Source organism: Rhinoraja longicauda, chromosome 28 (genome assembly GCF_053455715.1).
Source record: "Rhinoraja longicauda isolate Sanriku21f chromosome 28, sRhiLon1.1, whole genome shotgun sequence".
Taxonomy (NCBI): Eukaryota; Metazoa; Chordata; class Chondrichthyes; order Rajiformes; family Arhynchobatidae; genus Rhinoraja; species Rhinoraja longicauda.
Window position 1 is genome coordinate 27,002,237 of NC_135980.1, and position 20,913 is coordinate 27,023,149.

General features: G+C 40.4%; 1 protein-coding gene across 1 annotated transcript in view; it reads left to right on the forward strand.

The window, feature by feature from the left end:
• The window catches only part of slc71a1-2 (solute carrier family 71 member 1-2), a 34,544-nt gene extending 15,078 nt beyond the window's left edge, over window positions 1-19,466 (forward strand). Inside the window, exons 2-12 of the mRNA XM_078423740.1 lie at window positions 2,615-2,710; window positions 5,813-5,875; window positions 7,037-7,164; window positions 7,771-7,885; window positions 9,662-9,880; window positions 10,371-10,484; window positions 13,034-13,105; window positions 13,311-13,423; window positions 15,480-15,577; window positions 16,844-17,010; window positions 18,273-19,466. Of these exons, the coding sequence (XP_078279866.1) occupies window positions 2,615-2,710; window positions 5,813-5,875; window positions 7,037-7,164; window positions 7,771-7,885; window positions 9,662-9,880; window positions 10,371-10,484; window positions 13,034-13,105; window positions 13,311-13,423; window positions 15,480-15,577; window positions 16,844-17,010; window positions 18,273-18,485 (1,398 nt within the window). The 3' untranslated portion in view covers window positions 18,486-19,466. The remainder of the gene's footprint in view (window positions 1-2,614; window positions 2,711-5,812; window positions 5,876-7,036; window positions 7,165-7,770; window positions 7,886-9,661; window positions 9,881-10,370; window positions 10,485-13,033; window positions 13,106-13,310; window positions 13,424-15,479; window positions 15,578-16,843; window positions 17,011-18,272) is intronic.
• The last annotated feature ends 1,447 nt before the right edge of the window (window positions 19,467-20,913 follow it).

The window sequence follows — 20,913 nt, forward strand, 5'->3', positions numbered from 1 at the left end:
TTATCTGCTTCATTTAGTTCTGTGCAACCTATTAACAATAGAATGTCAACATTGTGTTGATTTTGTGTATACATCGGATCAGTCCGCAGTGTAGCACGGCGCATCTCATCAAAAGCAGACATTGGTGATAAAATTTAGCACTGCCTTCAATGCAGCAGTATAACTGTATAGGGCATCAACATCCTTGCAGGGAGATGGCTAGTACTACTCGGGAGGATTTAAAGTAGATTGACAAGGGAGTGGAAACCAGGGCAGCAAGTCAGCAAATGGAAGGGTTGTGGCAAAAGTGGAGATTAAGACAACTAAGTCGCAAAGGAATGACAGGAAGGGAGCGGTTCATGAGTATGGGGATAATGAAGGGTTGAAGTGTATTTAATGCCCGGAGTATTGGAGATAAAGCAGATTAATTTAGAGCCTGGACCAGTGTTTACAATTATGAAGTTGTGGCCATTACTGACATTTGGTTGCGAGGGGAAAATGACTGGCAGCTCAATGTGCCAGGATTTCAATGTTTCAAACATGAGAAGAGGTGGAGGAATTGCTTTACGAATCAGGGAGAATATCACAACAGTACTCAGAGGACATACCAGAGAGGTGTGTCTACTGACGTATTATGGGTTGAGCTAAAAAAATGAGGTATCTTAATGGATTATATTATAGGCCACCCAATAACAAGCGGAAGGTAGAGGATCAGATATGTAGACAGGAAGGATTTATGTATTGGGTGACTGACTTCACCAATATTGACGAGAACTCCCTAGATATGGGAGTTCCTTTTTTTTCATGGTCTTGCTGAGAATATTTAATTTTGGACACCTGGTATAACAAGAACAGGTTGGCAGAGGACCATTGTCTTGCTATGTTTTTGACAAGGAGTGGGAAGAGGGTATCCAAGGAAGAATTATTTTCACCTGAGGGTGGATAGAATGTCGGACTCATTCCTGGAGTGGGCAACAGAAATTGGTACTCCTAACATTTAAGAACCATCCAGGCAAACATTTGAATTGAAATGGCATACCAACTGCTTGTTAAGGAGATTCATGAAAATTGGTAACTGGTGGGCAGTATGGATATGGTGTGCATAAGGGCCTTTTTCTGTGTTGCATGACTCTGACCATGCGTTAATTGTCATGCCCATACTCTCTGCTTCAGTGAAAGCAACAATGGCTTGGAGATCAGTCTGAGGATGCACAAATGCATTGTTTACAGCAGCTTAGGTGCTGAGCTATGATTCTGAAATGTTATATGTATGTGAAATGAACAGCTTCCTCTTATTTCTGAAAATTAACTTCACCCCTGTGGGAAGTTGAAGGCAAGGTACAACTTTCTGGAATGAAAGATTTGAGAAAAGTGACCAACCTTCATTGAGAATTTCCTTAGACCCATTGCCATGGACTAATATGGTTAGTTATGCAGTGGGTTTGGAGAACAATTGATAGATGCACAACTTAAACCATGTGTTGTACATGAGACACTGTATGTGGGGAGGTTATGCATGAGATGTTATTCCATGGGTAGAGTTGGAATACCTGAGATATGGACTTGCAAGGTGGAGAGCAAAGACATTACTGTCACTCAGAGATCAACTCCATGATTCAATGCTTCGCAACCAGAGTAGATTATGAAGCATAATATTGGATGGTAAGAAATGTAAAGAGCCATGTGTTTATATTTTCATAGCGGTGATGAAGGAAGGATGATTCATTTCCATTTGAGGATGAGAATATCTATGATCAACCAATTCTGCCCATGCTACATGGCATACTCGTCAATTCAATAATTCGATCAGCGTCTTTGGGACTTGAAAATTTTACACCAGGGACACATTCCCCCTTTTCACTTCTTTAAACAACTCGATTGTGTAGCACCAGAGATAACTGATTCTTGGAAATTACTGAAACTGATACAAGAATATTGCCTACTTTTAAATTATTTTATAAAATACTTAACATTTTCCAAGCCACTGAGCTGCCAGATAGGGCCTTTAGTGCAGCATTCAAGAGTGTTTTATTGTCATATGTCCCAGATAGAACAATGAAATTCTTACTTGCTGCAGCACAACAGAATATGTAAACATAGTACACTGTAAACGATATGATAAACAAGAAAGAGAAGAATGAAAAAAAAAAGTTCAGTATATTCAAGTACACACACACACACACACACACACACACACACTAAAAAAAAAACCAAACAATAGTTGTGCAATAATAATAATAATAATCATCTATTGTAGTTCAGAGCTTATTTGAGGTTGGAGTGTTTAATAGTCTGGTGACTGTTGGGGAGAAAGCTGTTCCTGAACCTGGATGTTACAGTTTTCAGGCTCCTGTACCTTCTTCCCGAAGGCAGGGGTTAAATGAGTGTGTGGCCAGAATGGTGTGGGTCTCTGATGATGTTGGCTGCCTTTCCGATAAATCTCTTCGATTGGTGGGGAGGTCAGAGCCGGTGATGGACTGGGCAGTGTTCACAACTTCAGTCTACAGTGGTGCCTAGCTCTAATGTGATGCCATTTTTTACATGTCCAAGCAATAATGTTGTTCAGTTTGATGTCAAAAACGTAGAAACATTTATAATAATTTTTGACCTAAGTGTATTTCTTTTCTGTTCACAGCCGCAGGGGATAGGCGAGCCTAGTGTCTACCATGCGGTGATTGTAATCTTTTTGGAGTTCTTTGCTTGGGGATTGTTGACAACTCCTATGTTAACTGTGAGTATAATGTGCACTGTTGCATTTCATTGAAATGGTGCCCAGCAACCAGTTTTGTGGGTAAATCCATCACGTGAACAAAGTAGTGTACAGGTGCTCCTCGGCTTCCGATTTTTTTTCGATTTGCAATAGTTCGACTTTGCAATGGTGCAAACGGCAGAGACCCGGAACGGATCCTCATCGGAAGCTGAGGAGCACCTGTACATGAGATAACCTCTACCTCTGTCATTGGTTTCTCAGCTATACATTTGGTGTAACATTGATCGCTGTGCTGTTACACTTGGAAAGTTCATCACCAACCAGCTCGCCGTCCCTCTAAGGAAGTGTATGCAAGTACTGATGGGAATGTTGGTTCCACAGAACTGCAAATGGCATGAAACTCCAGAGATGAAACATCGGCAGCAAAGCACACATTTAATGTCAATTATGCATGTCTGAAATCATTACACGTGAATTATTGGGGAGGTGATTTAATTCCAACAAAGAATAAATTTACATTAGTTTGTGGAATATAAATTAACTTTAATCCTCTGGTTTATACACTTGAAGTCCTGCTGGCTATGTTTAGACAAATCTTGTCTGATTAAAGAAAATCCCAAGGCTTTTTACACCATTAAAAATAAGAGGGTAACCAGTGAGAAGGTAGGACTGCTCAAGATAAAGGAGGGAATTTATGCTTGGAGGCAGGGAATGTAGGCGAGGTACTAAATGAGTACTTTGCATGTGATTTCACCAGAGAGGAAAAAAATGAAAGACATCAAGATCAGTGAGGAGAATATGAATGTGCAAGGTCTGTTTGAAATTAAAGAGGAGGAGGTGTTGGGCTCTTGAAGAACATTAAGGTGGATTTATCCCCAGGTCCTGATGGGATCCCTCCCAGATTATAGAGAGAAAATAGGAGATTATGGCAGCTTTGAAAATCCTTGAGTTTTCTCTACCCACAGGTGAGGACCCGGAGGACTGAAGACTCGCTAATGTTGTTCCTTTGTTTAAGAATGAAAGTGTTTGGAATCTAAGGAATTATTGGCAGGTGAGCTTTGTATTGGTGGCAGGGAAGCTATTGGAGAGTTTTCTTCAGGATATGATTTACTCCCATTTGGAAGAGAATTAGTTCATTAGGGACAGTCAGTGTGGCTTGGTGCATGGCAGGTCATGTCTTGCTGACAATCAAGTTTTTTGAGGTGGTGATGAAGGTGATTAATGAGGGGAAGGAGATGGATGTTGTCGGCATGGATTTTAGTAAGGATTTGATAAAGTTCCCCATGGTCAACTAAGAAGATTTAGATGCATGGGATCAACTGTGACCTGGTCTTATGGATTGATAATTGATTTACTGATGGAAGTCAGAGGGTTGTGATGGAAGAATAATATTCAGTTTGGAGCTCTGTGACCAGTTGAGTTCTGCAGGGATCTGTGCTGTGCGTTCTGTTATTTTTGATATGTATAAATGACTTGGGCAAAATGTAGATGAGTTGATTAGTAAGTTTGCGGATGACACCAAGGTTGCTGTGGTCATGAACTATGAGGAAGTCTGTCAAAGTATACAGGGCATGTCCATAACTCTCTAAGTGGCAACACAAGTAGATAAAGTGGTAAAGGAGACATATTGTATGTTTGCCTTAATTGGCTGGGGCATTGAATATAAGAGTCAGGAAGTCATGGTGCAGCTTTATAGGACTTTAGTATGTCACATTTGGAGTATTGCATACATTCTGGTCACCCCTATACAGGAAATGATGTGGAGGCTTTGGAAAGGGTGCGGAGGAGCTTTACAAAAGGGTTCCTGGATTGAGGAGTATTAGCTACAGGGAGAGGTTGGACAGACTTGGATTGCTTTCTCTGGAATGCTGGAGGTTGTGGGGAGACCCGATAGAAGTATTTAAAATGAAGGGAGGCATAGGTAGGATAGACAGTCGGAACCTTTTTCCCAGAACGGAAATATCTAATACTAGGAATAGCTTAAAGATGAATGGCACAATTTATTTTTTGCACAAAGGGTCGTAAGTGCCTGGAACACACTGCGGGGGTGGTGGTGGCGGCAAATACGATAGTGGCATTTAACTGACATTTTTATAGGCGCATGAAATTGCAGGGAATGGAAGGATATGAATTATGTGTAGGTAGATAAGAGATGGTGTTCCTTTTCTCCAGAGATGCCGCTTGACCTGCTGAACTAATCCAGTGGTCTGTGTCTATCTTCGATGTAAACCAGCATCTGCAGTTCCTTCCTACAATGTTGGTCTCTTGCTGAGCACATGTTCAGCAGAGACATTGTGGGCTGAAGGGGCTGTTCTGTGCTGTCCTGTTCTGTTTGGTGTTCCAAATTGGTCCAATGCATGCTAGGTTTTCCAATTCTTTCAGTACTGTTACACCCCTATGTACCAAGTTGTAATTTAAGATCTTCCCACTTACCATAGCTACCACCTCTGCTTAAAATATAAGTTCAGGGTGCAGTCGCAGTCTGTTTTGTATTTTCACTAACACCCACCCCCATCCATCTATCATTAATCTTTGACAAAGTATCTAACAATGCTTCCAAAAAGACAAAATGGGCAAATATTTGTCAATGGATATGAGAAGGGAAGAAGCTGTAAAGTCACTTTGCAGCAGTTTTTCTTATCATCCCTTTGCTAATCATCAATCTTCCTTGTGCCTTTTTTTCCCCTCTTCTTTCACTAGGTTTAAAAAATAATAATAGTTGTGAATGTTTCCATTTCTGAATTGTTTCTCTGTCCACAAATGCTGGTTGACTGAATATTTCCAGCATTCAGTCGCTGTCTTGTTTGTTGTTCTCATTACCATGTGCAGACTTTGTAGAATCTGTTCAACCATTGACCAGTCAATTGAAGCCTGGGTGATGGCAATTAGCTCCTATTTCTATAATGTATTAGATTCCATCCACCAAAGTATATTATCCTCCAAGTCAATCTGAGGTCATTATTAGCAGTGCTGCTGGCTACATGAGGTCATTGCTTTGCTGGATTGGCGCTAGCAATTATCTCTATGCAATTATCTTGCCGGTGAGCAAGGAGTCCTTAATTGACAGCTAATTTTGTAACCCTACATTACAATTACAATGTATAACATCTAGTTTTTCCTTAGGTTTTGCATCAGACATTTCCTCAGCATACATTTCTAATGAATGGACTTATTCATGGGGTGAAGGTAAGAAAAAGCTATCTCTTAGTTTGACAAAAGTAAAGTCTGCTTTGTTCTGATTGACACTGTTTTTCTTGAGCCTGTACCTTGGAATTCTGAAACTATTCCTATTAGTGACTCTATAAAGAAGCAATACGAGAAATCAGCTTTATTAGGAACCCGAGGGGTAACTTTAATACAAGGGGCGGTGGGTGTATTGGAACGAGTTGCCGGAGCAAGTAGGTGAGGCAGGTACTATTGCAACGTTTAAGAAACATTTAGATAGGTACATGGATAGGATAGGTTTAGAGGGATATGGACCAAACAAGTTGGGCCAAAGGACCTGTTTCCACGCTGTATGACTCTATGACTGTGACAACAAAGATTGGAAGCCCACTATAAATTTCTATGTGTGGCAAGAAAGCCAGCTTAATATTTATTTCAGAGGGTGTGTCTCCCACTGTACCATTTCAGCCATTTGATTTAGTTTATTTGGGTGGTAATCTGTCTGTAAAAAGTTTATTTCACTTGTCTGTTGGTCAGCTGTGTACTTCCAGCATTGTTTTAATTTAAAATTTCAATACTGAGGTTTTTTTATACCAGTTTATTCCAAAGTTGGCACTGCGTGTGTTTCTGAGTTGTTTTGTCTGACAAGACTATTTCGTGTGTGCATGTTTTCTGTGAATGAGCATGGAGTTTTGATGTGCCTGACAAAGCTGCTATGTGAATATATTGTGTGAAATAGATAAGAACCTTTTCAATTTCCGACAGGCCCACTGTTGCTTTGCTCTATTTCTGGGTGTGTGCAGTTTGTTAAAGTTGCTGCATGCCTGTATTTTGTACCTGCATATTTTGGTTTGTATGTATTTGTTCAGTGCTTGTGAACATTTTCTTTTGTCTGACAAACTTGCTGCATGCGTGTTTTGTTTTTGCAGATACAACCATTCTGTGTATGCGTTTCAGATAGTTTGATGAAGTTGCTGCAAGTGTGTGTTCTGTACCTGCATGCCTTGCCTCATCTGGCAAAGGCACGGTGCGCATTTGTTGTATGCTTGCGTGTTTTGGTTAATTTGGCAAATTCATTGCCTATGTGTGGTTTTGTGCGTGTTTGTTTGATTTGATTTCACGATTATATGTTCTCTATGTACAAATGTGTTTTGATTTTTAATGCCTTGTTTTGATCTGTAGGGAATATTATCATTTCTCAGCGCTCCTCTCATTGGAGCATTGTCAGATGTTTGGGGCCGGAAATCCTTTCTTCTCTTAACTGTGTTCTTCACCTGTGCCCCAATTCCTCTCATGCGAATAAGCCCCTGGTGAGTGATTCCAAGTTGCTGCATCATACCTCTTATTGTTACGTTGTCCTTTTGATATTTTAGCAGATTTTGGAGTTATAATGACATAAATTGTATAAGGATTCCAAATCTTTTAATTCAGGCATGCAAAACATGTGAATATTTACCCTGCGCTCAAAACTATTGTATCAGGGGGTGTTGAGGTACAGAGGTCTTTGGAATAAGTTCCTATCCCACCCTAACCCACCAGAGGTGTGGTTTCCTGGTTGGCCATTTATTGCAAGATGTTTCCGTCTAGTAGCAGCTTAAATTGAAAGTACTGTCTGGGTATTGGACACAGAAAAAAAACTTCCAGGTTGACTTAATTGAAGTTTTAACTGTGATTTGAATTGTCAAATTACGTTAGATAAAGTGGATCATGGTCTCAACTGTCTATCGCTGCTAATGTCATGTAGCAGTAACCTTAAACTTAGCATAGTACAACTCGTGTAATTCCAAGTTTTTTTTTAGTTGTAAATATACAATGTACCACTGATTTGAGTACAGCTAATTGTCGAAATAACTTTTTTTTTGTTTAGAGTTCCAGTTTTAAGTGGATTAGATTTTTATTTGTGCTATTCTCTGCAGGTGGTATTTTGCAGTGATATCCATGTCTGGAGTATTTGCAGTCACGTTTTCAGTGATATTTGCCTACGTAGCCGATATAACTCAGGAGCATGAGAGGAGCACAGCTTATGGACTTGTAAGTTACATAACAATAGCTTACAAATAAAATGATCTCTTGCTCCATTGTGGGGTCTTGACCGGGTTCTTTGCCACTAGCGGTCCTTGACTAATTATTTTATTGTAGATTGAACTCTTCTTCACAAATGGTATCACTTGTACTGTAATACAAGGACACATTCTGCTACTGGCCTTCTAACTTACAAAATTTTGTGTATAAGGAATCCTAAAGGAAGAAAGAAAGTGGTAAACTTTAGAGAGTTAATGTGACCTCAATGGTGTGGAAAATGCAGGAAAATATAAAGTAGCAGCAGGGTATTTAGAAAATAAAGATGGTACTGTGCAGAATCAACATGGAAAGAGCAAAATGGAAAAACAAAAAGTTAAGTTCCAAGTTAAATTAGCAGATTAGGTTAGGGTGAACCAGCTGATATGGTGTATTTATATTTTAAGATATTTCAATTAAATGCTACATGGTTATACTGACATTTTAAAACACAGGAATATTTTCCTGCACTTTATGGAGAAGGGCAGTTTTAATTGGTGTACTGGCTTGCCTCACAGAATAGTGCTCAGCTGTTCTCAATCTACATGAATGATTTGGATGAGTAGTATAAATTTTGCATGTTTGCTTATGAAATAAAACTGGGTGCCTGTCAGGATTAATAAGCGGGTGCGATAAGGCTTTAGGGAAATTGTTGATGGGCTGAGTGAGTTGACGGGCGTGGGAAGTCAAATATAATATTGAAAAATTAGGCCATCTATATTGTAGAGAAGTAGAAAGTTGGAGTATTTTAAATGATGAGAATTTGAAGGATATTGGTGTTAATCTGAATCGCACTGTTAATATGCATACATCAAGTATCTAAGAAACCATACTGCATGTTGTCCTTTATTGGAAGATGGCTTCAGTTTATAATAAAGTCTTTATATTATGTAGGGCCCCATTAAAACCTATCTAAAGAAAGATGTATCTGAAATAGGGGAAGTGCAACAAAGGTTCATCAAATTCATTTCTGGTTTGGAAGCTGAAGTAGGGGAGAACATTAAGCCACTGGACTTGTACCTCAGGAGCTTGGAAGGATGAAAGGTGATCTGAATGAAAAGTATGAAATGCATAACTATGAGGCTTGACAAGGTAAAAGCAAGGATGATGATGCCTTTAGTGGGGCTGTCCAGAACCAGGGTTAAGTCTTAAAATAGGGGCTCACACAGTTGGAGTAGATAATTATGTTTTTCTTGCCTGGAGGGTAGTGAAGTTTTAGAATTCTTCATCTGTGAGAGCTGGAAAGGCTGATTTGCTGAAACATTCATTGTTGACATAAGGGAATCAAGATTGAAACTAGTGAAGAAAAAATTGTCATTGCTTTACTGAATGGTGAAGCAAGCAAGAGGGGATGAATAGTTTAGAGATACAGCATTAAAACAGGCCCTTTGGCCCACCAAATCCACACTGACCATTGATCGTGTGTTCACACGAGTTCTATTATATCCTATCTTCTCAACCATTCCGTACACATGGGGCAGTTTGATTTATTGAGGCCAAATAGCTACAATGCCACAAGTCTTTGGGATGTGAGGAAACTGGAGTACCTGGGCGAACCCCCCTCTCCCTGAGATCACAGGGTAAATGTGCAAATTCCCCATAAACAGCATCCAATGTCACATTGAACCTGGGTCTCTAGCACTGTGAGACAGAAGCTCTACTAGATGCACCACTGTGCCACCCAGGATTTGTTCCTTCTATTTCTATTTCTTGTATAAAGCAGACAAACCTTTGTTCTCCCAACTGCAGGTATCTGCAACATTTGCAGCTAGTCTTGTGACCAGCCCGGCTATTGGGGCCTACCTGTCGAGGGAATATGGCGATAACTTAGTGATAGTTCTTGCCACTGCCATTGCGCTGCTGGACATCTGCTTCATTCTCGTGGCTGTGCCAGAATCGTTACCAGAGAAGATGAGACCTGCTTCTTGGGGTGCGCCAATTTCATGGGAACAAGCAGATCCTTTTGCAGTAAGTATCTGAATTAATTCACTGGCCCATCCAAATGCATTGTTTCTTAAATATTCATACTGCTTCCCATTTTGCATGCATAAACTAAGCTCATATCCTCACTAACTGAATACAAGGACACATGCAACTTGTTGCCTCTTTAAAATAATTCTGGGTGTCCTTGTCTTAATCCCCAACCCCCAAAATATATTCTGGTCAATCCATTTGACATTGGGAGCTTGTTTGGCCTCTTGACATTCCATTAGGTGCGTCTGCAGATGACATTGGAGCATCCTGTGCATTTGTTGCGCTCTGAGTTTTATTAAAGGTGATTTTGAAAAATATGCACACTTGTCAGGTTGAGGGGAACAAGGAAGAAGTGTACAAGATGCTGATCAAGTGCCTTTAATATCTGTAACCTCCCAATGATTTTGGATTTCATGTTAAGGTGTTCTTTGTCTTAAGTTGTTCATTTCATTGATTTGTATTTTCCCTTCTCATTTTGTTGCAGTCTCTGAAGAAAGTGGGTCAGGATTCAACAGTTTTGCTGATCTGTATTACTGTATTTCTATCGTACCTGCCTGAGGCAGGCCAGTATTCCAGCTTCTTTCTTTATCTCAGACAGGTAAGGTGTTGCTATAAAATTAAAAGGGTTTTGAGATTCTTTAATAGTAACTCGGTGCACTTGGTTAATTGTGTGTTTTATTTTCTCCTTCCTATTCTCACTGAATCTGTAACCCAATGTCCCATTTCCCAGGGTACTGCCAAGGGACAGTGTGTTCTTTTTATCCCCACCTCTTTTTCCTTCTGGGTGAAATATGCTTATGCTGCTGCCACATCCATTTCACAGATAATGTGGTTACGCAAAGAAATGAGATACAAGGTTGCCTCCTTGGTCTGAGTGGCACATGTGCCATGGGTTTTAATAGTCTTTCATCAATTAAAGCCTATCATAAACATGCTTTAGGCATGTCTACTCATTACCAAAATACACATGAGTCGAACATACTGAAATTACTCCACTAACCAACTGAAAAGGTGTCATTATTAGAGCTGGGTTGAAACTAACTTCATAGCCACAAGTTCTTCTTTGTGTAGCTCCGCATGGTTTTATAACTGTTTTTGATCAGATTTGCTGTCAATCTGTTAACTTGCCACTGGGAATAATAAAACCATCTTGTATTGCCTTACAATATATTAATCAAGTATTGTCTTACTGCTGACTGGATATCCAGTACGTGACAGTAAACTAAACTGAAACTGATCTTTTTCAAAATATAGTAGAAGAAATTAGAGATAAAATCAGAACATATTGGAAATAATCACTAAGTCAAACTTTAACCATGGAGAGAAACAGAAGTAGTATTTCAGCTTGTTGACCTTTCCTTCAGGGGACACGAGAGAATTGTGCGCATTGAATTTGAAGAAATATTTACAAAATGTGGCCTCAACTATGTAATCAATAATTGTTTTGTTAAATGTTCTATTAGTGTTTAGTCTTGCTAGTTTTGCTGTGTATTGAACCTGTACTGCAATAATCACTGGTGTGTGCACTGTTTCCAGTCAATTTAACTCTGGTCTTTTTAAAATTGCATTAGCAGAGCACAAGCTAGTAGCTTCACTAAAAAAGGTTTGAGGACCAAGTCTCACAGCTTCAAATCCAGGCTTAATTTTCAATTTGGAGGGCCGAGGGAATGATAGGTGGCAATTTTCAATGAAACATGGTCTGTTTGTTTAGTTTTTAATGTAAAATGGCTGATAGCCCTGAAGGAGATTAGCGACCCACATTCCCAGCTCCAACTTATTTTCCTGCCTCAGCAAAAACCGATCGACTGATCAAACATCCCTATAACTTTAACCCTTTGCTGACCAGCATTTGATCAACTGTCTTTGAAAATAACATGTTTTGACAGGTCCTGAAATCATGAAAGGTCTTGCACAATTTACCCTTTTCTTGAGGAAGTTGTAAGTTACTTAAAGGGAGCAATGCAGTAGTACTCGGAGAATATCCTGGATGGCTTTGTGGGTAGAGCTTGGGAATGAAAAGGGACAATCGCATTGAGGTTAATACTAAAGGCTTCCCAGTAATTGTGTGGAATTGGAAGAAAAAATGTATAGGTGGTTTACAGGAAGGTGAAAAGTAGTTGTGTTGTAGCAATAGGAAATTTTAGTTTTCTTAATATTGACATGGATGGCCTTAGTGCAAGGTGCTTAGATGGGGTGGGATTTGTAAAATGCATCCAAAAGTGTTTTATTTTGATGACGAAGTATGTAGAGGGGGACATACTAGACCTTTGAGACTTTTTGGCCGCACAATGGCACAGAGACCCAGGTTCAATCCTGACTATGGGTGCTGTCCGTACGGAATTTGTACGTTCTCCATGTGACCTGCATGGGTTTTCTCCGGGATCTCCAGTTTCCTCCCACGCTCCAAAGACGTACAGATCTGTAGGTTGACTAGCTTTGGTAAAATTGTAAATTGTCTCCAGTGTGTGTTCGATAGTTGTTAGTGTTTGGGAATCGCTAGTTGGCTCCAATTTCAGTGGGCCGAAAGGCCTATTTCTGTGCTGTATCTGATAACTAAACTAAGCTAAACTAAACAAGCATGGACAAGTGCTAGAAGTGTCTACACAGAAACCATTTGGGAAAAGTGACCCTAGTGCTGTAAACTTCAAGTAGTTATGCAAAAACTTGAGGTTAGCTTTCTCGAAACTGGGAATGCAGATTTCAGAAGTGTAAAGCAGGGCTCTTGGGAGCAGCTGCTTGAGGGGAAAACAATGTCTAATGTGGATTGTATTTAATAGCAAGGTAGTAAAAGTAGTGTTACTTTCATTATTTGGCTTCTAAACATCTTCTGGTGCATCTTCTGATTTCCTGTTTAATTTTACTAACAGGAGTCTTGATTGTAGTGGGACTTCCTGTAATGCCTGTATAGGAAATTGATTAAAATGTGGAATTTAATTGTATGGAGTGGATGAGCTGAATCATGTGTGCATTTAAGGAAATGTAGCTATAATGTAAGAGAAAATTGAATAAATTGCTTATGGATCTAGATGATTAATGGTAAGGCATCCGTGCTGCATGCAAAGGTCATTTTATTGCTACCAGTATGGTGAAGCTATGTTATTTTCTTAAGCACACAGACATTCTATTGTGTTTTTCTTTTATTGCTAGGTAATTGGATTTTCTTCGGAAACTGTAGCTGCTTTTATTGCAGTTGTGGGAATCCTTTCCATTTTAGCTCAAGTAAGTATATGTTGCTCATAAAAGAATATTTTAATGCATTGTGCTTAACGTGATCCATTTACTTGAATATTTAAATCCAGTGGTGAACAAGATAATATTATTCTTAAGGCAGTGGGGAATTACATTGAAACTGATTAATTTTCTATCAAACTAATGTTTGTCTTTTATTGCTAAAATGTTCATTATTCTTGCATTGGAATTGTAGACTGTGGTGCTTGGCGTCCTTATGAGGTCAATTGGTCATAAGAACACTATTCTCCTGGGACTTGGTTTCCAAATTCTTCAGCTGGCTTGGTATGGTTTTGGGTCCCAGCCCTGGTAAGTTGTTTTTTTCCGTTTTCACTGAAGCTTAGCCAGCATTTCCTTTACAACAAAGCAGTGGGTGCAAAGTATGATCAGTTTTACCTCCAAGATCACTATAGTAAATGGAAATAATTAAAATGTATATTATATATTTGAGATAAAATTATTGGAATTTGTAGAGATGGCTTAGAGGAGATTACAGGTCAGTAAAGAGCAGAGATGTAAAATTCGAACATAAAACAGTACAGCATGGGAATGGGCCCTGCGGCCCACACTGTGTGCGAAGAACACAATGCCTAGTTGAACTGATCTAATTTGCCTGCATATGATCCATATCCCCCTATTCCCTGTATTTCCATGTGCTTATACGCAAGTTTCGCGCACATCGCTGTCATATGTGCCTCGACCACCATCCCTGGCAATGCATTCCAGGCTCCCCTCCACCCTCTGTGTTTTTTAAATAAAACTTGCTCAGCACATCTCCATTAAACTAAATTAAGTTAATGGGATAGCTCTTCAGTTTCGCAGTTTCGACAGGACAAATGAGCTGCATTGTAAAATTGTATTTACTTTAGAGTTGTAAAAATGTATTGACTGGAACAATATCAAAATCACGATATCAATTAGGTGAAGATACTGGAAAAGCTGAGATTTCTTCTCAATGGAAGAGATGTTTGATTATTTTTTTTCAGTTGTAATGTTTAAAATGTAGGGACTTTAAAATGCCAAAATGTTTAGGATATGTCAAAGTTGAAGGCCGAAAGGTTGGTCAAAGAACTAGATTTTATGGGCCATCTCAAAGCCAGAAAGCGAAGTTTAGAAGAGATTTTATTTCTAAGGTCCGTGCATTTGTCGCTGAAGGAACGACTGGTGGCGAATCGATTAAATGTAAAGTTGATTAAAGATGTGCGATCGAGGAGTGCTGAGATCTACGAATGTTGCACGACTGAAGTATTTCAGAGGGAAAGATTTTAGACTTTAGAGATGCAGCGCGTAAACAGGCCCTTCAGCCCCCTGAGTCTGTGCCGACCAGTGATCACCCTGTACATAGGCGCTATCCTACACACTAGGAATGTTTTACAGTTTTACCAAAGTCAATTAACCTACAAAGCTGTGCTTTTTTGGAGTGTGGAAGGAACCAAGAGAAAACCCACACGGTCACAAGGAGAACGTACGGATGGCACCCGTAGTCAGGATTGAACCCAGGTCTCTGGTGCTGTAAGGCAGTAACTCTACTGCTGTGCCACTGTCTGATGTAGATGATTACCTATAATTGTATTGAATAAAGGAGCGGTGCCAAATAACTGTTATTCTCTATGTTCCCATGGACTAAACGCTTCTCCACCACAACTTTAATGTCAGAATAATGCTGATTTCTTGCAGTCTGCTCAATGTGCAACTTGCTCTCTCCTCCTCAGGCTGCCCACTCTGTTCCTTCTCCTTTCACATCTGATTTCTTCTTGGTGCCAGAACCACCTGTTCCTAACCCTCTCTCCTAAGGTCAAAGAACCGAGCGAAGCTACTTACTCGCATTTTCCATGGCAACTAAAAACCTTGAGGTGTTATTAAGTTTAATTCACAGCTGACAGGTTGTAAATTTAGTCTGGTGAACTACTGCTAGTTGAACCGTGTAAGCACAACAATTAGCTTGCTTAAATATATTCTAACGTACTCCATTACTACATGCAGAGTATTGGAGAAGTTAGAAGTTATAATTACAGCAGTGAGAATTTTTCCAAAGACATAAACCTCCAAATAAATGGAGCTTTTATTAATGATTACTTTCTTCTGAACGATTTCTAGACTAATGTGTTATAAGTGTGATATTTTCGGTAGTGGTTGGTGGAGCATGATAGTTTTATAGGCATAATCTGGGTTGAAATGTTTTTTGAAGTGCGAGTAGGTTTTATTACATGACTGAAAGAATGTGCAATAAGTCAAGTGTTGATACAAGTGCTTGCTTGGGTCATGTTATCGACAGCTCTCTGAGCAATGGGGACTAAAACTGCACTGGCTAGTTGTCCCTGAGTTTGCCATTCATACACTAAATGCTTGTGTGTTGTTCTTGCAGGATGATGTGGGCAGCAGGAGCTGTGGCTGCCATGTCCAGCATCACCTTCCCAGCAGTCAGTGCCCTTGTTTCTCGGAACGCTGACCCAGATCAGCAAGGTAGGGATATTCCAATTGCCTCTGAACCATGATAGACAAAGTGCTGGAGCAACTCAGTGGGTCAGGCAGCATCTCAGGACTATCAGTCTGAAGAAGGGTCTTGACCTGAAATGTCACCCATCTTTTATTTCTCCAGAGATGCTGCCACTGAGTTACTCCAGCATTTTATGTCTATCTTTGGTATAAACCAGCATCTGCAATTCCTTCCTACACTGAGCTTTTAGAATCTTTTCTCATAACAATTTACAAGTCTAACTTTTGAAACTTTGTTGGTGCTAGAATCCTTTGTGTACTGCCTAGGTGAAGTCTGCTGTATGATTTTACCAGATTGTATGCAAAAACACAGAATTCCAATGTACCTAGGTACATGTGACAATAAATTATAATTGAATCATTGAAGTAACCTCTTAACTATCCTTTGCACCGTCACTAATGCAGTCGCATCTTTGTTTGTAACGTAGTGACCTGAATTTTACATAATGCTAAGTTGTATCCTGGATATTTTGGATTTAAAAACAAAACTGCCAGGGGAACTCTAAGTGTCAGGCAGCATTCTTTGGTTTAGTTCAGAGATGCAGTGCGGAAATGGGCCCTTCAGCTCACCAAATCCGCACCGACCAGTGATCCCTGCACATTAACACTATCCTACACACACTAGGGACAATTTACATTTATACCAAGCCAATTAACCTACAAACCTGTACTTGTTTGGAATATGGGATTGTGGATTTTGTTGGGCACTAGTATTAAGGAGGTAGGTTAAGCATTCATAATCATATTGAACGGGAGAATAGGCTAGAGAGGCTAAATAACCTTAATTTAGTGTTTGGAAACAGGCCCTTCGGTTCACTGAATCCATGCCGACCAGCAGTCACCCAGATACTAGTTCTATCCTACACACTAGGGACAATTTACAAAACCCAATTAACCCACAAACCCGCACATCTTTGGAAGTGGGAGGAAACCAGAGCACAAGGTAAACCCATGTGGTCCCCCTCCGTGCAGACAGCACCCATGGTAAGGATTGTACGTTGTAAGGCAGCAACTCTACTGCTACACCACTATGCCGCCCTATCTGTACCTGTGCTAGTATGTATCCAGGGGAATGAGTAGAAGAACCAAAAATATAAATTTGGGGAATTGTTAGGACAGTATCAATTGCAAAGACTACAAGGTTACATTAATTTTATTTAACTAAGTGCATTTTCATTCCTTCAGGAGAAAGCGATCGCACCAGTATGAATTGTTCTTTCCCTGTTTCTGCAGGAGTTGTACAAGGAATGATTACTGGGATCCGTGGGCTCTGCAATGGTCTTGGTCCAGCACTGTACGGATTTGTATTCTACCTTTTCCACGTGGAACTAAATGAAATGGGAGATGTTGATAACCCTGGTAAAGTTCCAAAAGGAAACATGCAGAATCCTACTGATGAGGTAAGGAAAGCAAATTTTTGTTGTATGCATGAGTGTCAGATAACACCCTGAGCCACACTTGATTTATCACATAAATCATGCTGACTTTAGAGATACAGCATGGAAACGGGCCCTTCGGCCCACCGAGTCCACGCCAACCAGTGATCACCATCTCATGTACTAGCAATATCCTACACATTAGGGACAATTTAAAATTTACAGAAGTCAATTAACCTACAAACCTCTGTCTTTGGAGTGTGGGAGGAAACCAGAGCACCCGGAGAAAACCCACGCAGTCACAGGGAGAACGTGTGAACTCTGTACAAACAGCACCCCTAGTTAGGGTCGAACCCAGGTCTTTTGCGCTCTGAAGCATAATCTACTGCTGTACCACTGTGCTGTCAACCAGTACTTTTTTTATTTATTGGGCTGTTATGATCGGAAATTGCGCAGCAGATTCAACAAGAGCTTTGAAAGAGAATTGGTTAAATAGTTGAGAAGGGGAGAAATGTAAAGGTTCCACGTAGAGAGCTTTAGAAAGATCCTTGTCTGATCGTGGGAAGCCAAAGACTTGCATAATGTTGGTCTTGCCATCTTTTGATATGATGTTCGACTGGTCACAAATGGGGGAGGTGCAACAACTATTTGCATTTTTATAGGATCTTTTCACATATACACATAAATCAAGTTTTTATCACCAAATTGGGACGAGTGACTGAAAATGATGTCAAAAGTGTTTCAAAAGCCTTCTAAAGAAGTAGAGGAGTTTGTGGGAGTAATTGAGAAGCTTGGGGCCTAAACAGTTTGAACGCAAGAGGTTCAAGTGTTTTGTCTTCTATTTCTTGCTCAACCATCACCACTGTCAGATCAGATAATTTGCATAGTAACTGTGAGAAATAGATCATTTGTTTAAGTTGCTAGCATATTTTGCATTGTAAAAAAGTTACTGTAGTTTCCAGTAGTTCAAACCATGATCTCTTAATTATAATGAGTTGTTATAAATGTGGAAGGTTATAATTTGCTTACTCATTAAGCACCACACTGATAAACACGTGAAATAACGAGAGCATTGAAATAAAAATATACAGTCGTTACATCCATGTTCTCCAGAGATGCTGCATGACCCAGAGTTATTCCTGCACTGACTCCATTGAAATGAAATGTTTAAACAATATTGACTTTGAGTGAAATTCTAAAAATATTTCAAAGATAACCTGTCCTTGTGTTCATTTTTAATCAGCCAGCATTTTCTATTGCTAATAATCCCTCTTTGTTCTTTTCAGAGCGCCATAATCCCAGGACCTCCTTTTCTCTTTGGAGCATGTTCAGTATTGCTTTCTCTGCTGGTTGCCTTGTTCATCCCTGAACATAGTGGCCTCCCTCCGCGTTCCGGCAGCTGGAAGAAACACAGTAATGGGTCCCAGGGTCACCCCCACAGCCCACAGAGCACAAGCCCTGATGGAAAAGAGCCTTTATTACAAGACAGTTGTGTATAATGGCAAAGAGCTGCCCAGCTAGTACAGCTCAAGATGGACGTGGAGATCAGATGTGGCTGCCCACCCAAGGTTTTCGTTTTGGACATCCTAATACTTCCTACGAGTTTTTCCAGTTGAAAGTTCTGTCTTTTAATTCAATGTTTCTTTTTAAAACAACAATTCTTTTCATAACACTTTCTGGTTCTCCACCTGTTTAGCTCATTAGAGTATGGAATCTCTCGGGTTGTTTACATCAGTTGGTATGATCTCCAAATCACTTGGGTACAGGATTTTGCTCCACCCTTTGTTGGTACCTTGTGCAAGACACCAGACGTCTGTTACAGTAGCCTGGAAAATTGCTATGTTACTTCGACACAATGTTTTTTTTAAATTAGTGCTGTTGTTGGGGCTTCCTGAAAACACCATTATCTTGTAGGTGGCTGCGAGCTGGTTGTAATGCCACTGGAATTTACAGAGATCAGCGACAGGATCAATTAAAAATTTAGTCTTCTAACTGGACAAGATTAGGCAAGTCATTGTGATTCTCAATTCAAATTTTAGATGACTACTATATCTGTAGCAGTGTGCTGCAGGTTTGGAGCAGTGTAAAGGCAGACAAATGGGGTGGTGGGGGAAGTGGGAGGGGGAGAGGTTTTGGATGGGAATCGTGTCAAGTCAAGTCAATTTTATTTGTATAGCACATTTAAAAACAACCCACGTTGACCAAAGTGCTGTACATCTGATTAGGTACTAAGGAAGAAAATGAAACATACAGTAGCACGCAAACAGTTCACAGCGCCTCCTCAATGAGCCTCAAACGCTAGGGAGTAGAAATAGGTTTTGAGCCTGGACTTAAAGGAATCGATGGAGGGGGCAGTTCTGATGGGGAGAGGGATGCTAGGAGCTGCAACCGCAAAAGCGCGGTCACCCCTGAGCTTAAGCCTAGACCGCGGGATAGTGAGTAGCCCCAAGTCGGCCGACCTGAGGGACCTGGAGTTAGAGAGGGGGGTTAGAAGATTTTTGATGTGTGGGGGGGGGGGGGGGGGAGAATGTCCATTTAGGGCTTTATACGTGAATAGGAGGAGCTTGAAGTTGATTCTGTACCGTACAGGGAGCCAGTGGAGAGAGGCCAGAATCGGGGTGATGTGGTCCCTTTTACGGGTACCCGTCGAGTCTCGCTGCGGCGTTTTGGACCAGTTGCAGGCGGGACAGGGAAGATTGATGTGCTTTTGATGTGTTTGTTGATACTTGGCTTTATGGTCTAGTGCTTAAACAAATAATTGTTTTAAAGCAACAAACTGGTGTGAACCATTCTAAGTTTCAAGGAACTGCAGATGCTGGTTTACAAAAAATATGTACAAAGTGCAAGAGTAACTCAGCACTTTATACCTTTTCTATGTGAACCATTGTCTCTAGTCACTACCTCTTATTTGGATGGTTCAATGGACTCCTGTGTTCATCTCCTCCTCTTCCGCCACTTCTTTGGTTATTGGTACTCATTCAATTTGAATTAATGTTGGAACTGAGACCAATACCTTGACACACTTTCCAACCTAGTGTGTTGCTTAAGCACAAGATCATAAAGCTAAGTATCAGCATGCATATATACTACACATCATTCCTACCCAAAACCTCGACCATCCTTCCAGGCCTGGGCCTGGTGAGTTTTCTCTTGTGGTTATGTACTGTTTCCATTCATAGAGTTGAGAACTGGAGAGGATGAGATAGAAGCCAGGTGAAGCTGGTCACCACTATTTGCCTATTTCATAGGTATTTGCAGAAATGGAAATGAGGTCTAGTACCTGACGATAAACCTGATCAATTTCTGAAAGGCAAGAACAGGAGACTGCAGTGAATGTCAGTATGAGTTGACTCTGAACTGGGTGATTTGTTTACTCGGGCTCACCGGTTTGCCATTTTTGAATGACAACCCTTGGGCATTAAAGTGGCTGACAGACCATGGATGGAACAACATCTCATGGTTATGGTTTCTCCCAGTCCTGCACTCACTCACTCTCTACCCTGATCTCATTCACAGCCCATCACATTTGTAGGTCATAGGTGAGGCAGGAACATTATCCCAGTGGGCAGTATTTCGAGGAAGATTTGGAATTGGTTAACCATGTGCTGTCCCTAATTGTATTCTAAGAACAATCCGTCATGATACTTGCTTCATTCTAATAGGATTTGGGTTTTCACAGCCAAGATATCTTGGTCTAAGGACAAAAGTTGGATGATAGTTTTGTGAGTCAGCTTTAGTCTAGTTTCAACCTTTTTCTTGTGAGCCATCTTTGGCATACTCCTGTGAACTGTGTTACACAAGTCTCTGGGAGTGTTTCACACTGTTGGGTTAATCATCAAAGTTGTTCATATTAGAGTTTCGGTGGAGTGGAAAATCCAGCCTGCGTGTCTTTCTGGTTACCAACATAACCCTGCTGCAAGGTAGCTG